General features: G+C 30.3%; 4 protein-coding genes across 4 annotated transcripts; all 4 read left to right on the top strand.

The window, feature by feature from the left end:
• The first annotated feature begins 7040 nt into the window (after window positions 1-7040).
• Window positions 7041-8034, top strand: LOC119672591 (collagenase-like). The gene is made up of 3 exons (XM_038083687.1): window positions 7041-7316; window positions 7378-7634; window positions 7700-8034. Exons 1-3 carry the CDS (start codon window positions 7051-7053, stop codon window positions 8026-8028), a joined length of 852 nt encoding a protein of 283 aa, XP_037939615.1. The 5' UTR covers window positions 7041-7050; the 3' UTR covers window positions 8029-8034.
• Window positions 8035-13883: 5849 nt separating this feature from the next.
• Window positions 13884-14797, top strand: LOC119672593 (serine protease 1-like). The gene is made up of 2 exons (XM_038083689.1): window positions 13884-14165; window positions 14223-14797. Exons 1-2 carry the CDS (start codon window positions 13900-13902, stop codon window positions 14785-14787), a joined length of 831 nt encoding a protein of 276 aa, XP_037939617.1. The 5' UTR covers window positions 13884-13899; the 3' UTR covers window positions 14788-14797.
• A 186-nt stretch (window positions 14798-14983) lies between these two features.
• LOC119672596 (serine protease 1-like) lies at window positions 14984-15889 on the top strand. Its single transcript, XM_038083691.1, has 2 exons — window positions 14984-15259; window positions 15324-15889. Exons 1-2 carry the CDS (start codon window positions 15003-15005, stop codon window positions 15874-15876), a joined length of 810 nt encoding a protein of 269 aa, XP_037939619.1. The 5' UTR covers window positions 14984-15002; the 3' UTR covers window positions 15877-15889.
• Window positions 15890-20090: 4201 nt separating this feature from the next.
• LOC119672598 (serine protease 1-like) lies at window positions 20091-21048 on the top strand. The gene is made up of 2 exons (XM_038083694.1): window positions 20091-20367; window positions 20446-21048. The coding sequence occupies exons 1-2, from the start codon at window positions 20123-20125 to the stop codon at window positions 20999-21001; spliced, it is 801 nt and encodes a 266-aa protein (XP_037939622.1). The 5' UTR covers window positions 20091-20122; the 3' UTR covers window positions 21002-21048.
• Window positions 21049-23980: the final 2932 nt, after the last annotated feature.

Raw genomic sequence — 23980 nt, 5'->3', positions numbered from 1 at the left:
AACTGATATAATACTTTTATGTGCACTAAAAACATTTTTGAAATATTTCTTTTTAAAACAAAATTTATTTGATTTTACAAAAATCTTAATTTTCCTCTTAAAAATTCCTCTTCAGTCAATCGAAGAAGCCAGAATGTGTTGAAGGCATGACATTTAAATGATAAAATTCTCTGAAATTTAATAATAAAATTAATTTAAATATTTTTAAGTTTTCAGCTGCCTTGATGCCATTCATTAACAAGGATAGTGCATGCATATGCCAACTGCAATAAAATAAATATAAACTTAATGCGGGGCTTTCAAAATTTAATTAAATTTTATGCTCACGCGATAAAATAAATTAAATAAAGGAAATTAAATAAAGGTAAGTTATTTGCATTTAATTAAATTATTTTAATATTTTTATGAAATTTATAATAAGTGTTATTCGTTAAAGTTATTTATGCAACTCGTAAATGGAAGAACACAACCTACAGAATTTTCCAAGTGTTTCGCGTGTCGATGTCCAATTTACTCAGGTTTTAAAGTGATTTGTTACATTTTTCTGCGAAAGCAGTAATCAAATGTATTTAACTCAAATGGCTTGGAAAATTCATGCAAATATTCTAAATAATCTTAAAAGTGAAATTTATTTATAACGTTTCACTTGCTTAAGTGAATTTTAATCAATAACACATGCAAGCACAATTCTACTTGCTTTTGTAGTTAAGGCTACACTCAAAAGCAGAAATTTCAAAAAAAAAAAATGCTTTTGGAAGCACTAGCATGCTCTGTAACTGCAGTTCTTGCTAGAGTGGAGAATTATGAATTCAAAATATAAACAGAAATATATACAAATAATTGAAATTCCTTTGTCGATTGCTTTGGTCTGGGATAAAATAAATTTATTGTATATATTGTGTATTCTATTTTTTAATTAAATTCCTTCTATTTGGTTTCCTTTGCAATAATTACATATAAAGCTATGAAATAACTACGTTTGTAATATATAGCTTCTTAAAAATGTAGCTTAACTCTTTTCAAATATACAGCAAATGATTCAAATGACGAGTTATTACTATTAAACAATGCCTTTTAATTTCAAGTAAATAGATTTTATTATTGAAAGTTATAAAATAATTCTTCTATATGTTTGAAGTAAAATAATACCCATTTCGTGGTCTTGATTTGACAGCACTGTATCGTTGACGTCTGTTAAACAAAACCATCGTTCAAATTATTATATGTTTAATGTAATGTTTGCCATGTTATAGCATGGATCATTCAGGTGCCATTGAATGTATTAAACTGATAAGAACTAAAATAAATCAGTGATGATTTTTCAATTTGAACTTTCTTTTCTGATTTATCGATTGGTGGATCAGCACATAAAACTGGTACAATTAGGGCAATGGACATTTATAAGTAACTGTCAAAAGCTGTACGGCATAAGACATAGTCTAGAGGTTTGATAGATCAATGTTATTTCGAAAGTGAAGGAAGTACAACATAAACTGTTAACTCTAATTGTCACAGTGTTTTTTCTAGTATTAAATTGGTATAGCATTGTGTAAGATATGTGGTTTCTACTAGAAGAAACCTCAGCCCGTTCTGTTCTGGCTTTGTTACGTAGCAGATTGACACAAATCGTCTACACTGATTACTACAGCAAATTTCATTTAGCGTGAATTTGAAGATATGAATGGGTAAGATAAAATGAATAGAATAGGCTTTGCTGCGCGTTTTAGTACTATAAATTAACTACAGAAATTATTCGATTCGTAAATAAGGGATTTATTTTTGAGTCAGAATGTTGGATCACACAAAAGATTGTACTTATGTGTATAATCTTTAAATACTCGATTTTCATTTTCAAACAGATCATTCTCCAAATTGTGGCTAATTTATTGCCAACAACATGTCAAGAAGTCATTAAAGATTACCATTAAATGATTCAGTACTATGAGATCATGAGACTTCTTAATGGACATTTGAATAATTTCAGAATAAATAACAAACAGTATATTAATATAGAAATTTCTTCGAAATGTCAATCACAAGTAGAGTTTATGAGTATTTACATTTGGTTTTAGAACAATGAACTTTATAACAGATTTTTGTATAATATGCAAATATTAGCAGTGCCACATGACTTAATAATAATAATACTCACCAGGAGAGAGTCATTATAATATTTAAGTTAAGTCTTGAATCACATTTAAACTCAGTGTATCTATATAATGTTTAAAATGAGCCTATAGCGAATAATTTTCTTCCAAAGACTTTCGGATCATTTCAGTATTTGAAAAAAAATTATATATTCTAAAAAGTTATTATGCATTAATAACGAATATACATACGAATATATATAATCGATTATAGAAAATTTCGGTTCTTAAACCTATCCTTAATGTGATTGATCCAGAATTTATGTATATATATTGATATACATAAATATAGTTTATAAAAACGATTTAAAGAAAATATCATCTCCTTAAAAACTCATGTTGCATTAATTTAAAATACATATATATACGTAAACATCTATAGTTCCTTACTTGATTTCGGAATAGACTCAACCATCCCTCGCTATGCTTCTGATCCAGAATATATACATATTAAGATAAATATAATTTTCAAATATAAATTTAAAAAAAATTTATCTTGCAAAAAAATCATGATGCATTAATAATAAATATTTATATACATAAATATAGTCCATCGATTAATTTCGGAAAGTTATAGTCTTTTAAACCGATCCCTAACTATGTACCTGATCCAGAATTTTTACATATTGAGATATATATGATATATAAAAATTTGAAGAAAACATTACCTTTTTAAAAACTCACGCTACATTAATTTAAAATATATATATATACATATGCGTAAATATTTATAGCCCCTTGATTAATTTTGTGAAGTCTCAGCCTTACAAACCCATCTCTAGCTATGAATCTAATCCAGAATATGTGAATATAATATAAATATAACTTATAAATAAAATTTTTAAAAAATTTTTATCTTATAAAAAACTCATATTGCAATGAGATGGACATATAGATATAGTCCATCGATTAATTTCGGGAAGTTTTAACTATGTTTTAACAAATTTCATAATTATGTACCTCATCCAGAATATGTTGATATAAATATAATAATCCTAAAAAGTAAATTTTAAGAAAAGTAAATTTTAAAATTAAATATTGCTTTAAAAATATTCGAGACTAATATTTGAAAAAGGCACTCAAAGGATACCTCCTATGTTGGTAGCACTGAACTGTATTACATATAAAATTTAAGTGAGGTCCGTTGTTTAGTATCTTAACATTAGCTCTGATTCTAATTTAGGTTGATTTACGATCCAACAAAGCTATTGTTGTGCTAGTATTGTTGACAAAAAAAATCTAACATAGGATTACGGGATCGTCTAATCACCATATCTACTTAGTATGGTCAAATGTGTCCTCTTTCCGTTCCCAAACCTGAAATGACTATTAAAAAAAAGCCAATTCGAGTCGATTGTGGTCATAATGGATATTTGTTAAAAAAATCTGACGATCATATGATAATCAGCTAATAAAAATTGAGCAAATTATTGGATTAATGATTTCTTTACATGTTATTTTTAATGATTTGATTAATATTTACATATAATATATAAAGAATTTTTTTTTTAATTTTATACCCTTTAGGTTTATAATCAAATTCATTTATTTAACAGTTTACAAATACAATCTCCAACTCATCTCATTGTTGATATCCATAATGAAACAATTTCATATGAAATGCATTCATACTTTTTGCTGAAAAAAATACTAAAAAAAATGTAAATAATATTATTTCATTTTTAAAACATGCAACAGATTTTACCTACACTAAAACTAAACACAATTTCGAAACAAATTATATATAAAACTGAAGTAAACGCCCTCACACAAAATAATTGAAATTACTTTTAATTGAAATTCGAACCTCTGATATGAAATGAAATATCTCTGTTTGCTATCCAAATTCAATCAATTCATGTAATAAATTCAATTTGAATATAAATTACAGGTAAAAATATTTTGCTATTAAATTAAACTACAACTAAAATAGTTAACAATAAATCAATGGCATGAAGTTTATTAAGAGTGAAGTAGAGTAACAAACTACCAAATATACAAACTACCAAATAGACAAACAAACAAATAGACAAACAGACCGACTTTAGTAATACTAAAGTCTGAATAAGAAACGATTCCTGCTCATATGTTAGAGCGTACACAAAAGGACTATCGGAAAAGAGGAAGTATATCCTTTTTGACAAAATTTTAAAGTCTTGCTTGTGCATGTGCATGTGCATGTGCATGTGCAGGCAGTGAAACAGTCAGTGAGGTGAACAGACCAAAACTTAATCCCAGACAACGCATCAATACGACTGCTGAGCATGCATTCATAGATTGGCAAATGTATTTACAATACTCACATCTATGTTTGTATCTGCAAAATTTTAATTTTTGGTATTTTCAATAACGAAAGATTAATTTTTGGTTTCCAGCATATCATCATTTTATGCCGAACTTTGGCATGTCTGTATTGTTGGTTGCAATCGTAAAACTTTTAATAGCACATAATCCGTTTCAATCGTGGTAATTGATTTTCCATTGCAAGTGTTATCGAACAGAAATAATGAACTTTTACTTGACAAAGGATTGCTTTCCAGACGGAACTACAGACACTTCCATTTAAATTATTCTTATGGAAATAATATTCTTTAATTTTGTATATCCTACATACGATGTATAAGAAGTAGTAATTATATAAGTTCATACAGTGTTCTTAATTAATTAAGATTGTGTTTGATTTAAAATTGAATTCCATTCAATTAAATTTCATTATTTAGAAATATATCTTGTATATATATACACATATGTATATGCAAATGCATGTATTAGTCAGTAGTTTTGTTAATTAGCTTCTTCGAAAATATGAGTAGATAAACATTAACTTAAGATGCTTTTGCGATAGTATTCAAAATCTTTGTTTTAAATGCCTATACATACGAATAAATAACAATAAACCCATACATAAAATAGTTACATATAGTTAAAGGGAAAAGTGTTCATTGACGCTAGGTGTACTCTGTATTCGGACAGAGTTTCATACACTCGGTATGAAATATATCATTATAACGAGTATAATGAAGAACATATGATGAACAATAATATATACATACCTTAGCATCACTACTAATTTCTGTTAAATATTGTTACTTATAAAAATATTACGGAGTTACTTAAATAATACTTATAGATATATTATATGAACCACTATTATAGTACGATTAACCTAAAGTTAAAAGTCACATCAACCAATAGTCTCGACGAAAAAGTTTAGTTGACTTATAAATGTATTCAGTTGTAACTATAGGTTAGGTTAAGAAGACGACTTAAGGATCTAGTTAGGCCAACTGGCCCCGAATGGCCCACTGTGTTACCGTATAAAAACTCAAAGATTTAAAAACTACCTTAAGCTTTTAGCAAAGCTTGGAATGCTTTTTTGAAGAAGGTCCTGAAGTTGGCCCACTTATTAAAAAAAGTAAGTTCTTGGCATAGTCATTCAACTCCGCACATGCGGTGGGCAGTGACAAAGCAGATGTGAGGCACTTTCAAGGTCCTCTCTAGACTGCGACACTAAACGAGAGATTCCAGTCTATAAACTATACCTATATATAGTTCTTAACTATATATTCGAAAACCAATGTTATGTGAATGAATTATAGAATGGCAAAGAATCTTAGTAATAATCTTAATACTATTAAATTTATGTTATTTTTGGTAGTTGATTTTTAGTAGGGAATGCATATAGAAGAGGAAACACACTGTGCTTTCTAGCAACTGGAAAATAAAAAAACGCAACAGACGTGCTGAAGGCTAAACGTAGTCTACTGTTTTAACCCCCATTGTCTTAATCAATCATTGGGCTTGCTACTTAGTATCTTAAATAGATAGTTGTGACTTCTCCTACAATCGTTAAATGACATTAATAAAAATAAAATGACATTAACAATAAAAATATTCTTATATAATTTAGCTTAAAGTGAATAGTTGAAATATAATATACGAGGGCGGTTTGATAAGTCAGTGACTTTTTGAATATCTCGCGCAGTTATTCCAAATGCAACAGTGCTACCGTCAGCTGTAATCTACCAGTGGTCAACTTTCTAATTTTAAGCAATCTACGTCGTTCAGTTGGTGTTTGATAGCCGTTCAAAACAAACAACCTCGTGAATTTTTACGAAAATGGAAAAAAGTGAATTCCGTGTGCTGATTAAGCATTCACCAAAATCCACGAATTGGGATACGCACTGCTACCCCATCCAGCATATTCTCCAGATTTAGCCCCCTGCGACTATTTTCTGTTTCGAAACCTAAAGAAATGGCTGGGAGGTAAGAGATTTGAGTCGAATGAAGAAGTCATTACCGCAACAAACGCGTATTTTGAGAACTTTGAGAAAACCTATTATTTGGAAGAAATGTGAAAATTAGAAAAAAAAACGCTGGACTTAATGTATCGAGCTAAAACGTGATTATGTAGAAAAATAAAATGTTTATTTGCCGAAAGAAATGACTAAATGATAAGTCACTGACTTATCAAACCGCCCTCGTATATTATATAATATAAAATAATACTTCTTTGGTTAAATTATTATTAAAATTTCATTCTTATAACAATAAAGAAACAAGTGCTATATGTATATGATTTATGCCAAATATTCATGGCCTACTGAAAAAAAAAAATTTTAAGTAATTTTATTTGACACTGTACTGATATAAGTACATACTGGAATATATACATATATATAATTTGCAAAAATTCAATAAAAATGTTAATCCATATAATATATCATCGAAAGTACATATTTTCAAAATATTCACGAAAATACCTGAATTTGGAAATTATCAAATAAATGTGATTTGTTGCGCTTATCAAAAACAACAAAAATTGATATTTAATTATTTTCTGCTTAAGAAAATATAAAAAATTCATATCCAAAATTAGTTCCAAAATGAACTTTGAAGTTTAATGAGCTACTCTAAAATGAAGTTAATATTTTTCCAAACATATTTTTTATTGCTTGTAAACATAATAGTTGCATCCCAAAGTGGAGATAATGTGTTACGAACTCAACTAATACAAGGACGCATTGTGGCTGGACAAGATGCTACTGCCAATCAATTTCCATATCAAGTTTTCATGAAAGTGCAATATGATAAGCACAATGGCGCAACATGCGGTGGAGTTTTGATTGGTAAGAATTGGGTACTAACCATCGCCAAATGCACACAGAAGTAAGTACGTCTACACTGCGTAGAAAATTATAAACTATATAATCAAAATCCATCATTATAGTGTCACTAATGCTACTCTGTACTTGGGTAGCAATGAGCGCAACAGTTTTCCCGTTGTTATCAGCGTGCAAGAAAATGAAATTTTTCCACATCCCGACTATAACCCGAAATATCACAACAACGACATTGGTTTAATAAGAATACCACCACTGACGCTGAATGACACTGTAAATATTATTAGACTGCCTTACATGGGTACCACGAACACTTATGCTGATCAATATGCTTATGCTGTTGGTTGGGGTGACACTAATTCAGGTATATGAACCGAATGTATTATATTAAATAATTTGCTTTGATGTTGGAACTCTAATCGCTTTAAGCTAATAATCCACAAGTTCTGCAATATGCAGCTTTTGAAGTTATGACGAATGCACGTTGTGCTGCTATTTATGGTTCTTTAGTTGTGACGGCCGGAACAATGTGCATACGCACCACGGATGGCATATCACCTTGCTACGGTGATGCTGGTGGTCCATTAGTATTGGAACATGAAAACATTTTAATTGGTTTACAATCATTTCAAGCGACCGGTGGTGATAGTTGCTATGCTGGTTACCCATCAGGCCTCGTTAGAGTCTCTTACTATTTGGATTGGATCAAAAATATAACCGGCATTGTATATTATGATTATTGTACGTGTAAGAATTAATATAAATAAAATTTGATCAAATATAATAAAAATAATAATTAGTTAATATTTTGCAAATGAAATTAATGTTTCTTTATTTGTAACTATTGAACAGGTCTATCTAGAGGTCTGTCTGTTTTTTTTTTCATTATAATAATAAGTTATTGCCAGAAGAGAGTGAAAGCAAGTGGGTAAATTCTGTCTAAAACAACACAAAAACTTATCTTTTCAAGTTTAATGAGATACTATGCGATATGGTATTTTCTCAAACGATTTCACATTCTATGGTATATGTTCAATCGAATTCATAATGCTTACTTAGTTGGCTTAGTTGGTATTTACTGACGAGTACCGACCTTATTTCCATTCACTAGTCTCCGTCAGCCAGCCTAGTGTAACGCTCGTTATGAACAGCGTTCTCCTGATTGCAAATGAAGATGTTGAAATTACTATCGCAATATGTCAATACTTGAAAAAGTGTGGAAGAGGAGTTGTACGTAAATTTGACGAACTAATTTAATCAGTTACAATAAAAGTTCATTAATCAAGTGAACTATAAATGTAGATCTTCCATATATGTCGGTGCATTAAGTAGGTTTAATTACTGGGCTAACCTACCTCCAATTCTTTTCACAAAATTATGTTTCAATCTATTTTATTTTCTACTATTTCTTCTCTTCATCACTTTATCTTCCTCTTTAAGTTAAATTACTTTGTAATTCAAAAATGCAAGCAGATATTTGTGAGGATAACCTATTCTTTTTTTAAAGTTGGATTGTTCAGTTAAAACTATTAAAGACCATTGTGAGTAAAAACATGTAGAACCCTCCAAAAAATAGAAATGAAAGAACGAAAATTTTTTATCAGGCATAGGTGAACTTTGAAGCATCCCTCAGCTATATGAAATGCGTCTGTTGAATAAAGTCGTCATTTGTTGATACAGTAAAAGTAATTTCACTGAATTAAATAAGTTGAAGCATTCTCTCCTATATTATATATCTTACTAAGTTCTTGAAGCAAAAAAAAATGATTTTTCAAAAAGGCACAGTTTTGTTAGAATTGTAAATTATATATATTAACGACTAAAGGTAAAAGTTTTTTTAAAATCTCTTATAATTTAATTATTTCAGATATTGAACAGGTGTCAATATTTGTACTTCTCACAGGGTATTTAATGTATTAAACACCCGCAGGAGCTCTTGAGTTACTAATTTCTACAATTTGGATATTTGCTTAAAATACTTGTTACCAAAGTAAGTAAATTGTCCTACCTGAAAATCGCTATTAAGTTTAAATATATTTATTTATTTAATTTGAAACTGTACTAACCTTCCTAGAAATATCCAATATGGGTTTATTACATCATATTCGCTATATACATGACCTTATCAAAGGTCATGTACTGATTATTAGAAAAATAAATTACGCTGTTACTTCCAATAGATGCTTGATAGATTTCATTCCTCTCTGCGTCAGTACACATTACGCTATACAGATATTGCGGAGTCATCAATATTTTGAAGACATGCATCTCATACATATCCCCGAATTCGGCTTTGTGAAAAAGTAACAGCGTTTTCAAAATATTAGTGGATGCCATGATTTTTGTTATTCAAACGAATTGCCACCTGTCACAAATTTTTATAACTTTTCCAAATATTATGAAAAATATTGGTAAACCACTACGGTTTAACCAAGAGAAATTTTTAAAAAATATGCTTCACAAATAAAATTTAGTTATAAAATTTATTTAATATTTGCTTTCATTATAGAAATTAAACAATACAATTAAAAAATTTTATTTTCTGGTTGTTATGATTAAAAAAAAGTACTTAAATACTTTTTTCAGAAATTTCCTTTAATATATGTAGGAACAAGATATTCCATTTTTTATACCTTCTAAAAAATAGGATTCTTCGAGTTCGAAAGTTATAAATTAATTACAGAACTTAAGTCGAAATTCAATTAATGGTATTTATTCCCACTGTTATTGCCATCCTTATGAATCCTTATTGACGACTTTGTTTATGTCGTCTCTTTCTCTTGTTTTTATTAGATTATTCATAAGTTTGCTGAAGTTATTGACATGCAAATATTAATATATAGCAAGCATACAGTATTGCTTGAAACATCTATATTCAATTAGGTGTATGTTTATTCTTAATTTACCTCCCCGTAAAGTCCACTCAGATATATTTAGTAAGCTATTCCATCGTTCTCGCCATTCAGTTTTTGTACTCTTTGTATTTCTCTCTCTTTCTCTCACCATCTTTTTCTCTCTCAATTTCTCTCTCTCCCTCTCTTTCTCTATTCATTTCTCTCTCAATCTCTCTTTGCTTTTTTCAGATCACTCGCAGTTTTACGTGTGCCATTGGCATGTACCATAGATGCTTATAAAAATATATTAATAAAATTTGGGCTTTAAGGCAATGAATTATTTATTTGAGAATTTATTTGAGAAAGTAAGTAACATATAGAAACATACAACTAAGTACACCCTAGTGCTATATTTTAATTTTTAAATTAAATTATTTTTGATTTCTAGTTCAATTTTTTTTCTTTTATTTACATTTTTAGTGACTGATATAATTATATTAATGGAAGTTTATTTAAATTTATTTATTTATTTGTTATATACATATTATTGAATTTATGAAATATAGAGAGATATTGGGGATCTTCTATGTTGAAAATTGTTGTTAACGATAAGTTTTCTTTTCTACAATTTCTAATGCTATAAAATACTCAGTATTTCCGATCAACTATGTCCTTTTCCATATATGTATATCCTTTTTCTAATATCCTCAATTGACTTACGTATTTACCAAGTTTTTTTCTTCTCAATTTTTTTCTATCTAATTTTATGAAAGAAAAAAATCAAAAAACTGTTTTCCATTTGCCCAAAATAGTAATGAAAGAAAATCATATTCATTTTGTGTAAGTTGAATCTGGAAAATTGAAATCAAATCACTTTACGTGCTACGCATACAAACATTGCTCAAGCAAATCCAACAAATTTCAACGAGTGCCAGCAAGGACATTAGCACATAAAACAATTTAGTCTGAACTTTTTCTTCCCATTACAGGAATGCTTCCTCAGTTGGCAGCATTGCTGTGCTAGCGCCACTAACAAACTTACTAAATCTCAAACAAAAAAAAACCTAAATTGTAATTGTGTATGTCGGTTGGTGTATATCGACACCCCTCCTTTCCCAAGTACTAGATAGAGTGTAAGGACTATGTTGATTTGACTTCGTATTCCTGTTTGCTTCAATGTTTGTCGGAGCACTCATAAATGCTAAGAACGACAATGTCGTAAGTGAATTCGTGCGTTGCTTAAATAGTTTTCATTGCAAATGGGCCAAAGGAAATGAAAACTGAATTGGGAAGTTGGCAGCATTTTCGCACGCACCTGCCATGATGACGACTGCAATTTTCTCATGTGTAAATATATTTTTCCTCTTCCTGCTGAGATGTTAGTGAAGGACTGTAATGTTGCAAGGACTTTAACTGCCGTTTGTGTAAATATGCAATTGCTTTCCTTTATTTTTATTATGCGTTTTATTGATATGTTGACGGAGTGTGAAAGGAAATTGAAAATGATTTTAGTTAACGAAAACTGTTTATAAGGAAATTTTATTGAGAACTGATTTAAAAATAAATATCCTTTTATATATCTGATAAACAATAATACGTAAGAAATAAGTACAAGAAATTGTCGTTTTTCTTGTCAGAATAGTTCTCATTATCAATCACCCAACAAATGTAATGTATTTCATATCCTTACAGATTGTTGAATAAGTGTGCAGCACGCCATCTATACGACCACAGTAGAGTGAAAGTTTCAATTGGATTTTATTATTTCATCTTTCGTAATAATAAAGCAGAAATTTTTACTCCAGTATTTCAAATCATTCTTCGTTTACAAAGCATTTGAAGTCAAGCTGCTTGTATCTAATTTCGTCTGAATACCTGGTCACTATATATAGCTCCATCCATTCTTCTTACTCTTCAAAATTATTTGTGAAAAACGATTTTTATTTAACAAAAAGGTAACTGCCGAAGTAAGGATCTTGCATTATATTCGGAACACCACCACAACTATGTGTCAGTGTATCTTTTAAACATGAAAAAAATGTTACTGTTGTTAGTTCCTTTATCTCCTTGAGGAGCATAGAGCCTCAGCGATGCATTTCCATCTCGTACGATTGTTTGGGATCACTTTCTCTGACTTACCTCAAGCAAAGTCTAGGCATGTAGCATTCATCTTCATGTTGTTTACGTATGTCCTCTTTTTCATCTACCTTATAAAATCCAAGCCAATGATTGACGACATATTTCGGTTGAACCCTTACGAAACGTATGACCAATCCAGCGCCATTCAGTAGAGTTTTTTCATTGGTTATATTTTGCTACTAAACTCTTATAATTCGTCTCAGGCATCTGTTTGCGAAGCTTTGTGCTTTCGGTATAAAAAAAAAATGGATTAATTTAATTTTTTGTAAAAAAAGATTCAAGATCAATTAAAGCTCATGCCAGAATCGCGAATGTATTAAGCCAATGTGCATATTTAAAACAAAGATTTGTAAGTGGACTGTTTAATAGTGGCCATATAAGTCGTTCCACATAAAATATGTTAAATTAACACACGAAATTGTTTTGAATCCATTGTTTTGAAAATAACAAAAGTAGCTTTACTTAAATGGTTGTCACTTTTATTTGACTAATCAAAATGTCATGAAATTTTACATATAATCTTTTGAAGGTTGATAAACATCATATGAATTTGACAATGACAGCGCCATCTGTGTGTCAGTCACACGACTTATTGAGTGATGAGTTATAAGCACAAATTGTTGCAGTAACCAACCTCTTCACCATGTCTAGTTTCGTCTGAGTTTCGTCTTATTCACTATATATAACTCCATCTGGTTCTTCTCATGCTTTAAAGAGTTATTTTGTGAAAACAATCGCAGAGGAGTTTTGTAGACCATTCGAAACATCACTACAACGATAGTATTCATTAATTGTCGGATCCATGAACTTAAGCTGAAGGAAAATGGAAAACAATGTCATCTTTATAATTAAAAATAAGTTTTCTCACTTTTGCTCCTAGAACTTATTGTACACCCTAATATGTCGTCTGTAAAATCTTAAACAATTGTTAATGAAATTCCATTTATTTACTTTAGATTATTCAGTACTGAAATATAATTAACCCTTAATGCTCTTATATATTCTTATATATTCCTATATTTTTAAAATAGTTTATATTATTTAATAAAACAATTAACAACACACTATCTTTACTAACTATTTTTCTTGAGTGTCACAACAATTTGAGTGCCAAAAATATAATGCAAAAAAATATAGATCGAAATAAGTGTCATATAATGCTATATCTTATTCCAAATTTTAATTAATTTTTTAATGATATTTAATTAAAATGAAAAACTGTTTATATTGTTATTAAAACTTATCGATAAATTAGTTAATTTTACTACACACACATAATAACAACAACTGTTTGTAATGAAATAATTGTATTCATGAAGAAAAATTTGTGAAAACCGATTATATATAATAGATATGAATAGTTTTATGAATGTAAGCATAACAATTACAATCATAAATATAACAAAGCTTTGCGAATCCGGAATTTTGGACATGGCGATAAGGTTTAAAATTTATCTGCTTATCAATACATTTGCGACTTAACAAATCAAAACGTCACGTCAAATTCAAAAAGAATAGCGCTACTAAACCGGTGAGAATATACAGTTCCCATTAAATTTGTTGTTATATTTTATGTCTAAAATATAAAACACAACTTATAAAAACAGAACATTTCTCTAGAACGAATTCAGTCACTTTTTGTAGGCAACTAAAGATATGAAACTGTCGCATTTAGTTGTAGTTATTTTTTCCGCAATCGTTGCGGTGTCTGCAAACAAAATTCCGTTTCAAAGCTCGGCAATATATCTACGGGATCTAACAGCAGCACAAGGACGCATCACAAATGGAGAGAATGCAGCTGAAGGCCAGTTTCCTTATCAGGTAGCGTTAACGTTCACTAGTGCGAAAAGTGGTGGCTGGTCATGCGGTGGCTCTATAATCGGACATGAATGGATTCTAACAGCTGCACACTGTACCAAAGGGTAATACATATGTATATATAACAAATTAGAGTTCTTATAATAACACTTGTTTCGTAGTGCCTCATCTGTTGATATATATATGGGCTCCACTATACGTTCAAATCCGAGATTAGCATATACTGTTGATAGCAATAACTTTATACAACACAAAGGCTACAATTCGTTAACTACAACAAACGACATCTCTTTGATTAGGATACCATTGACATCTTTTAATGAGTACATTAGTAGCATTGCACTTCCTAAAATAACTTCGGTTTATTCGAGCTATACTGGGCAGAAGGCAATTGCATCTGGTTGGGGTTTAACTACCGATTCTTACCTATCCGCACCGGCTAGTTTGCAATATGCTTTCCTACAAGTTATTGATAACAGCAAGTGTGTGCTTAGCTATGGACCACTGACTGTGGTCTCAAGCACAATTTGTACTTCCACCACAGATGCCATATCCACATGCCAGGGTGATTCCGGCGGACCACTAGTCTTACTATCGACGCAAGAACTTATTGGTGTTACTTCATTCGTTAACACCGCTGGCTGTCTATCTGGCCGTCCAGCAGGCTTTGCACGTGTAACCAGCTACTTAGACTGGATTAAGGAAAATACAGGCATTTACTATTAATTGTTGTTAATATTTAACCATAAAATAAAAGCTCTTTATTGTCAAAAGTATTTTGAGTTTTTGAAGTGTAAGCTCTTGAGATTAAAATGGCATAATATTTAATCAGTTGCAGTTCACTGATTTTACTTTAGATTGTTGATATCTCATAATTTCTAGACCTATAAATACCTGTTTAGTATTCCAATAATTCAGTTAAGTTTTAACTGTTGTGAGAAATGAAATTGCTTTTAGTATTCGCTTTGGCCTTAGCCACCACTTCGGCCGACTTATTGTCACGAAATGTTGTCCACCAACGAGACTTGACATTTACACCACTTATTGATGGACGTATTACTAATGGTAAGGATGCAGTTGAAGGTCAATTTCCTTATCAAGTTGGTGCTAGCTTCTCAAGCAGTAAAGGATCTTGGTGGTGTGGTGGTTCTATAATTGACAACGAATGGGTTGTCACTGCAGCTCATTGCACCAGCGGGTAAGCACAGCACACAGCGCTTTGAAAATTTTATAAATACTAAATACTTTTATTCATATTATAGAGCTACTTCAGTGACTCTTTACTTTGGAGGTGTTGTACGTACCAGTCCTGAGCTTAAGGTCACAGTCAGCAGTTCAAACTTTATTCAACACAGCAGTTACAACTCTATTACAATCAGGAACGACATTTCTCTTATCAAAATTCCAAGTTTGAGCTTTAATAAGAATATCAACAAAGTTAATTTACCAAAGAAGGCTTCATCTTACTCAACTTATGCTGGTGATGTAGCTATTGCATCTGGCTGGGGATTAATTAGCGATTCTGCAACCGCTGTTCATTCCAAATTGCAGTATACTCCATTGGAAGTTATTACAAACGCTGAATGCAGTGCAGTCTTTGGTAAATTGCTTGTTTATTCAAGTACTATTTGTGTTGCCACACCAGCCGGTACCTCAACTTGCCAAGGTGATTCCGGTGGCCCATTGGTTTATGGCAATGATTTGATTGGTATTACTTCATACGGCTCATCTGCCGGTTGCGAATCTGGTTCACCAGCTGCCTTTACTCGTGTCACAAGCTACTTGGACTGGATCAGTGCAAATGCTGGAATCTAAAAACTTTTAATTATTATTGTAAATATAATTTCTTAAAATGGTGCTTTTCATTACTTTTTAAGAGAACTAGCTATTGTTTTGATTTAAATCAACTTAAATAAATTGATGAAACATAAAATTATAAAGACTTTTCAACTTTCAACTAAATTATGATTTAAATCGAATATCGATCGCTTCAATATCACACAGTAATAATATATCTATATTTGTACTCATGTGTTACATACATAATTGAACTAGAGTTAGCATGAAGAAGCGCACTTTACCAAATTGCAATATATTAGTAACAATGCGTTTAGTATAGGTACTAACTGTGATTCGTTATATTATGTACAAAAAGCAATTGCATCCGATTCTTGTATATCTGCATCAATGAGTTTACTATATACTTTCTCCTAAATTATTGATAGTAACAAACAAGTGAGTACTCAGCTGTGCACCATTTACTGTTAAATAAATCATCACTTGCATATCTAACTCAAAAACCGGGGTGTCTCCAACGAATTATTTACAATAATATCAACGCAGGAACTTAAAGGTGTTATTTCATTTACTAATGCAGTTAGCTGACTATTTGAGTACCCAGAACAGGTAACTGGAATTGTTATAAATATTTAAAATGAATATAAACATTCAAAAATGTTTGAAATTTTGAAATGTGGGTTCTTTGGATTAGCTATGCAAAATATTTAAATAACTACAGTACACTGATTTTAGATTAGTTGTGCCTTATGAGTGCTTAGACTCTAAATACGTTTTCATTATTCCAATATTTCAGTTAAGATTAAACTATTGCAGGAAATACAATTTGTTTTAGTATTCGCTTTAGCCTTAGCTTTAAATTTTTCTTGTTGGAAATTAATTAAAATAATCTTTTTTATTAAATAATGATTTGAAATTGAATTTTAAGTATATGCATAACATATATATATATATATGTATTATGAGTTATACTTTCTCGTATGAAAAACATTATAACTTTTTATTTTCATATTGGCCACTACGGATATATCCTAAATAGTTGAAACTATAATGATTGAAAATTAGAAGGTATATGATATACATTATCTATCCAAAACCTGTTCGCTGACTTGGTCATGTCGTGCTTATGGAAGAAAGTACTCCGGCTAGAAGGGTGTTTGATTTGGTATATGCAAGTGAAAAACGCGGTAGAGGACATTCGCATCTTCGGTGGAAGGACTTGGTGACCAACAATTTGCAGCACTCGGTACTACCAATTGGCGACAGCAAGCAAACAAGGACGACTCACGTCTGTAATGGCCAATATATATATAATATATATGGACCATATATATAAGTAAGTCCAAAATCGAATAATACTCACTAGTTCTGTTTTCTGTTTTTGTTTACTCACAAAAATATGAAATGTTGTACTTTCCAATCTTCTTAGAATTCGTAGTCTGTCAGAAGAAGTAGCACTTTAGTTTAAATATAGTAGGTTGTACTTTTCTCTATCCTAGTTTCTTCTTCTTTGAGTATCACCGAATATTCTGTGTAATTACTCTTCTATGAGTATATCGAAGTCGATGTGTTACTCATTACGAGTGACTTTTGATGCCGGTACTTGTTCACTGTCTTCGACGTCTTCATAACCGTTATAGATTAGGCCAAACCAATAGAAAACTTGTCGGTGGCTAATATCTTTATTGTTATACATTCAATTTAAGATTTCTTGCCATTCCGTGTCCGTGTGTAACATAAAATATAAAGTCACAACAAAATATTAAATAAATTTACAAAATTTTTAACTGCAAGAAGATAATGTGTACTCGATTTGCCTAATATCATTCACTCACAGATGTCACTACACAATGAATCAGCTTTAGCAGATCAAGGACTGATAATTATTTGAGGTACTAAATTTTTAATGTTCTGACATTTCCTTTGTACCACAGCTATATTCTTCATGTGATAATTTAGTCTGCAGTGTCCTGTAAGTAGTCCAGTGTCGCTTCTGTTCAGGTTAAGAATAACGTCAACTTTAATTTGTTCAGGATCAATAAATATTCTTGACTGCCACATGTCAGCTTCTTAGATATTTATTAATTTAAAATTAATTGCTTTCATAAAGTAATGATTAGAAAAGAATTTTTGAAATATTGCAAATGTCCTGATTTATCTGATTTATCTGAAGATTATACCTTTTAAAAATGCATTGAACTGTGTTCTTGATGGTTAGATAAAGCAAATCCCAGGTAGGCTTGTCATCAGCACAGATAGTATAACATTTTAACATTTTAACAGCTCCGGCCTCTTACCACTACTCTTCATCACGGCTCTTTCCCTTGTCCACGAAAACATCAACACCCAATTGACATTTATTGACGTCTAAATACCAAATTTGGTGAACCTTCAGGATTTGCAGAGAAACACTGACATCTTCTCTAAAGGTTTCCGAAAAATCGGATTAAACATTAATATCAGCAAAACCAAGTGCATGCGCATTAACACCAACAACAACAATCCTATAATTATCAACAAAACTCAGATTGGAAATGTTCGCAGTTTGACTATATAGGAAACAAAATTGATATTTGTGGTGGTCCTTTAGTTGAGATCTAAAATGTTTAACAATATATGACATTACAGCAAAATATAAAAGTACTTATTTATAATCCTTGCGTCAAATCTGTTATATAGGAATGGATGCGTAACGTGGCATACACCAAGTGCTGTTAAAACAAAAATACAAGCTTTTAGCAATAGATGTTTGCATACAAGTTTAAGAAACTGGTACCCTAGAATAATAACAAATAGTCAACTATGGCGCATTACTGGCTAAAAACCGATGGTACGCCTTTGAAAGTATATTATAGATGGCTGGGACACACGCAACATAAGCAAACAAACCTTAAGACCACAGAAATAGAGGATGACCAAAAATTACATGGCGTAGAACAATTACAAATGAATCACATCAAGAACTATAAATGAACTAAGATTTATGGTACAAAATCGTCAACTTTGAAGAAACTTTCTTACGGATTTAAATGAATAGGCTAAGTTCTATGAATTATTTGTGTTGAACATGCATGTAATAATAATAATATATTTGATTTAATTAGAAAGTTAAAAATAATCATATTATTGTGTATGAAATCTTTAGATCATTTTGAAAAAAAACTATTTATATACAACTATTTTTTAGACAAATAATATGAAATGCTAAGCCTTTTCCGAGTTAGTGCCTCTGGGCACTTTTACTCTATGATAGCTGCCGGGATTCTGCAGAGTCCCGCCTATCTCACTGACTAATTTGAGTATTCCTGATAATCTTCATGATTATTCAATGATTGATCTAAGATCTGCGTACCACCCCATGCTGTTAGTGATTACTCTGAGATTAGATAGTGCTAAGTAAGGCAGCCTGTCGGTTTTCATATATAACTTTGTCCCTTATGTATTTTTTGACCGGATCTATTCTAAGCTCACTAAAATAAAATCAAGGCACTAATTGAATAGCACATCTTTTAACGACGACTCGAATGTAATTAAATCAATCATCAAATTAACACATTTATACTCATATATAATATATATTTTTCATATATATGTATATTATTTGAACTGTAAAAAAGTATATATGCTTAAATAAATAATTCATTCATTGTTAATAAAACATTTCTTTGGTATGAATAAAATAAAATATATATTTTTTACATCACTTTGTATCTATCAAAATACTCAGTACATTCAATATATATATGTATATATATACTTAGATCCTTTAGATTGACAAATTTATATTGACGATGATTAGGTGAATTTATTTTTTAAAAAATAATCACGGGTTCATAAAGAACTTTTCTTTCTTCTCTTTCTTATTTACTTTAATTTGTTTTGATTGTCGCAATTAAAAATTGTCTAATCAAAGCCATAAATAAAAATGTCTTCAATACCTTTAAGTATCGCAATGGATTAGTTTTGATTTCTATATGTGCACTTGATAAGCAAATTAAAAAAGTATTGAACCCAAGAAAATAAATAAAAATAAAAAATATAAGATTGCAAAAATAATTTTGTATACAAATATGAATTTTTTTTTTAAATTAGAACATATCGAACTAAAGCTAGCACGTAACTTTAAATCAATTGCAATCAATTAGATAACAGGAAATAACGAATATATCTTTTTGGAAAAAAAGACAAATATCAATTTGGTATAAATTGATTCAAAATGCTGGAAAGAAATTAGTTGTTAACTTTTGTTTGAAGTCAACACAGAATGAAATTTTTGATTGTTTTCGCTTTGGCTTTAGCCGTCGTCTCTGCTGATGTGCCAGTGCATCCAAAGGATTTGCCAGCTTCTGGCATTCCAGAAGGACGCATCACCAATGGCAAGACTGCAACTGCTGGACAATTCCCATATCAAGTTGGTTTGAGTTTTTCAAGCAGCTCAGGTGGCTGGTGGTGTGGCGGTTCCTTGATTGAACCCACAGTTGTTTTGACTGCAGCTCATTGTACAAGCGGGTAAGTGATTTGTATATTTAAGAACTAAATAGTTTTTATCTAGCTAGCCATTTATTTACGAAATTTCTGTCATTATAGTGCCTCAGCTGTTACTGTATACTTGGGTGCCACCCAACGCACAAATCCTAAGCAATCTTTCACTGTTAACAGTTCCAACTTCAGACAACACTCAAGTTATAATTCACTTACTTTAAACAATGATATTTCTATTATCATCATACCAGCAGTGAGCTTATCATCAGATATTAACACCGTTGCATTGCCAGCGGTTGCTTCATCCTACTCTACTTATTCCGGAGACAATGCAATTGCTTCTGGCTGGGGTTTGACCAGTGACAAAGCCACCGCCGTGGCTAGCAATTTACAATACGCTACATTGAAAGTCATTGACAACAGCGTTTGCCAAAAAACTTATGGTAGTCTTACAGTCAACTCGAAAAGTATCTGCACTGCTACAACAGACGCCACATCAACTTGCAGTGGTGACTCCGGTGGTCCATTGGTCTTGTCATCAACCAAGGTGCTTATTGGTGTTACTTCTTTCGTTTCATCTAAAGGCTGTGAATCTGGTCTTCCAGCTGGTTTTGTACGCGTTACCTCATACTTGGACTGGATCAAAGCAAATAGTAAATGATTTCCCAATAAAATTAAAATAAAAAATTTTTGAGATATATAAGTATACATGAGTGTTATTACCTTCAATAAGAATAATAGTTTTTCTTTACGACTTGATAAAGAAAATGGAAAATTCGATTTTGCTGTTAACAGTATTTGATTACAGAGTTCGGGAAATTTCTACATTATGAAAAACTTTTTCCCATAAGGATCATAACAATATCGCTAGCTTCTGATATATTGAGCTTTAAAGTTTAAAACTTTCTACATTAAATTAATGTAAAAAACTGTACACGCCATCTAGCGGAATACTACACAAACCATTTTATCGTTTTTGGCTGGTTTGTGTGTTTTTAAAGCACAAACTGGCAATTTTAAAGCTAGATAACTCTAACGGTAGCAACACCATATAGTAGAATGGAAAAAAAATGCTCCAAATTTTGAAGGTTAAGAAAATCCGAGATCGTGTCAAGAATGGCAACATTTCTTTTAAAAAAGGGGGACAATAAAAAAAATTATTTCAATGTAATTATTCTGATTTTTATGGAAACAGAATTTTACAAGAGATTCAATTATTCTACAGCTGGTTAATGATTTCGTTCTAATATAAACACAGCAAGTAAATTTGTTAATAAAACTTAAATAGCAAAGTAACAAAACTCCAGAAAAATGTGCGAACATAATAGTCAAATACGGTTTTGTGTCAGTTTATTAAGGTGCGCTGACTCTGAGCTTCAAATTTTGCAGGGCACAAGCTTGTTTCCTGGTACTTGCAGTCTCAAAAAGTTATTTACGAATAATTAAATACAAGACCTATAGTATTTCCAAGACCACTGATAATAGGTATTTGGCAATACTCGAAACAGCTGTATGGTTAGCCAAAAACTTAATTAATTAAAATAATATAAAATGAATTTTTGTTGTTGTAGTTCACTGCTGTTTGAAAAACCTCTTTAAAAAGTACGTTATTTAAATAATTATTAAAAATTAGTTTAAATAATTTACATAATTTTAAAATACAAAAAATATTATTTCAATATATATAATATAATATAATCATTAATTATTTCTAGATATACATAGTTTTTATATAAAACAAAAAAATTCTAGCATTAATTTTAGGATGGTGTTCCAATATCTAAAAAACAAGGTTTCATAATTAATTCTGGACAAAATTCAGTTATGTTTAAGTGGACACTAATCTACTGAATGTACTGATGTCTAATAAAATTTTTTAAAATAAGTGAGTATCTTAATAAAGGCATTATTAAATTTTCACTTCATATGATAAAATTAAGCTAATCCCTCAACTATCAATATTAATTCAATATAAAAATCCATTTTTTGTATTTTGCTGATCAAACAATTAAAAAACTTAAGTATTGACAAAATCCCCACACATGTATTTATTTTTCTTGGAATTTACTCAAATATACATTTGTTTTGGACCCATATCCTAATATTAACTGAATTGTATGAATTTTGAACTGAAATAGAAGAGACAGAAAATATAAAATATTAGCATATGTGTATATATATTGCTAAATAAAGTACTTTACCAATCTCTCCTGGATTAAAGATGATTTCCATTAAGAAACAAAAAAAAACTGCGAAATTAGAAAAAAGAAGCCCATTGCCGAACTTCATTAGGACTGAGCCAGACTTCAAGTTGTATAATAAATGCATCTGCAAATATCGCCAGTCTGTTAAAAAGCTTCACATCCATTCTTCTACAGCATACATGACCTAGTTGTGCAGCTCCAATTGCGGATCGATAGAAAGCATACACTTCATGAAGCTCCGGTTCTCCAGAGCCCAATATTATTAAGAATAAAGACGAATGTTCCAAATTTGCGTCGAAAGACATAAGAAGTTGTCCAAAATTACCTGCGTAGAACAAAGTATTGACCTCCGCCATTGTCAATTGTTCTATCTCATTGGCAGCCATAACAAAATGTATATAAGAAACCAGGTTATACTTTTTGGTTTTGTGTGGGTATTATAATTTTTTGTTGATCAAATTTTGTTACTGAAAATTTTTATATATTCAATTTAAATATTTTTTTATTTAAACAAAGAAAAGAAAAACAAATTAAAAAAATAAACGATTACTTTAATTATTTTTTTACGTATAAGAAAATAAGTGGAAAATTTGTAATATATGTACCTTATTGGATATATATTATCATAAAACAGTTCTCAAAAGTATCTATGAAATTATAAGTGAAGCGACGTTATTTGGCATCGTTAGAGTATATAATTGAAATTGAATCACACGTATTTTCAGTTAAATACTTATAAGATAAATATACCTATAAGATTTCTTGGAGGTTCCTTTAAAAGAATGCGATCTAATGTTTTTAATATCCTAGTATGCAATACTCTCGTAACTCTTGTATTTCAGACGTCATGTGCACTATTGACGTAATACCACCATGTAGCATGCAATATTTTTATAAAAGTTTCTTATACAATTTATAAGATATTTCTCCATATTCTCTATAGACAAAATACATGCCATATTTATGAACCGTTTCTTAAAGTCAATAGGATTTGAAATCCTTTTTAGCGATATGAATATAACGACATATTGATTGTTGCAACTCTATTTTTATTAAAATTGTATGTATAAAATATTTTAGTGTTTTCACAAATTAAATGACATATATTAAATATATGAGTTATAATTTCTATTATTAATTTTCACATCAACAACGATAAGTATATAAATGACATATATAAGTTCTAAAAGCTTTTGAAATAATATAATATTTAATATAATAATTTGACAGTACTATTTAAGTGTCATATGTCAAACGGAATTGTTATCTTATAACATGTTCACACTTGCCTCATTTAGATAATCTTGCTCGTTAAGGTCTCTAATGAGAATAAATAACCATACAATATACTTCTATACTCATATAAATGAGTTCATTATAAATAAATCAACTAATTTAAGGCGCAAAATGTCCAATGCAATCCTTTAAAATAAATT

Source organism: Teleopsis dalmanni, chromosome 1 (assembly GCF_002237135.1).
Source record: "Teleopsis dalmanni isolate 2A chromosome 1, ASM223713v2, whole genome shotgun sequence".
Taxonomy (NCBI): Eukaryota; Metazoa; Arthropoda; class Insecta; order Diptera; family Diopsidae; genus Teleopsis; species Teleopsis dalmanni.
The sequence above is the reverse complement of the archived record's forward strand: the minus strand, read 5'-3'. Positions and strand labels throughout refer to the sequence as shown.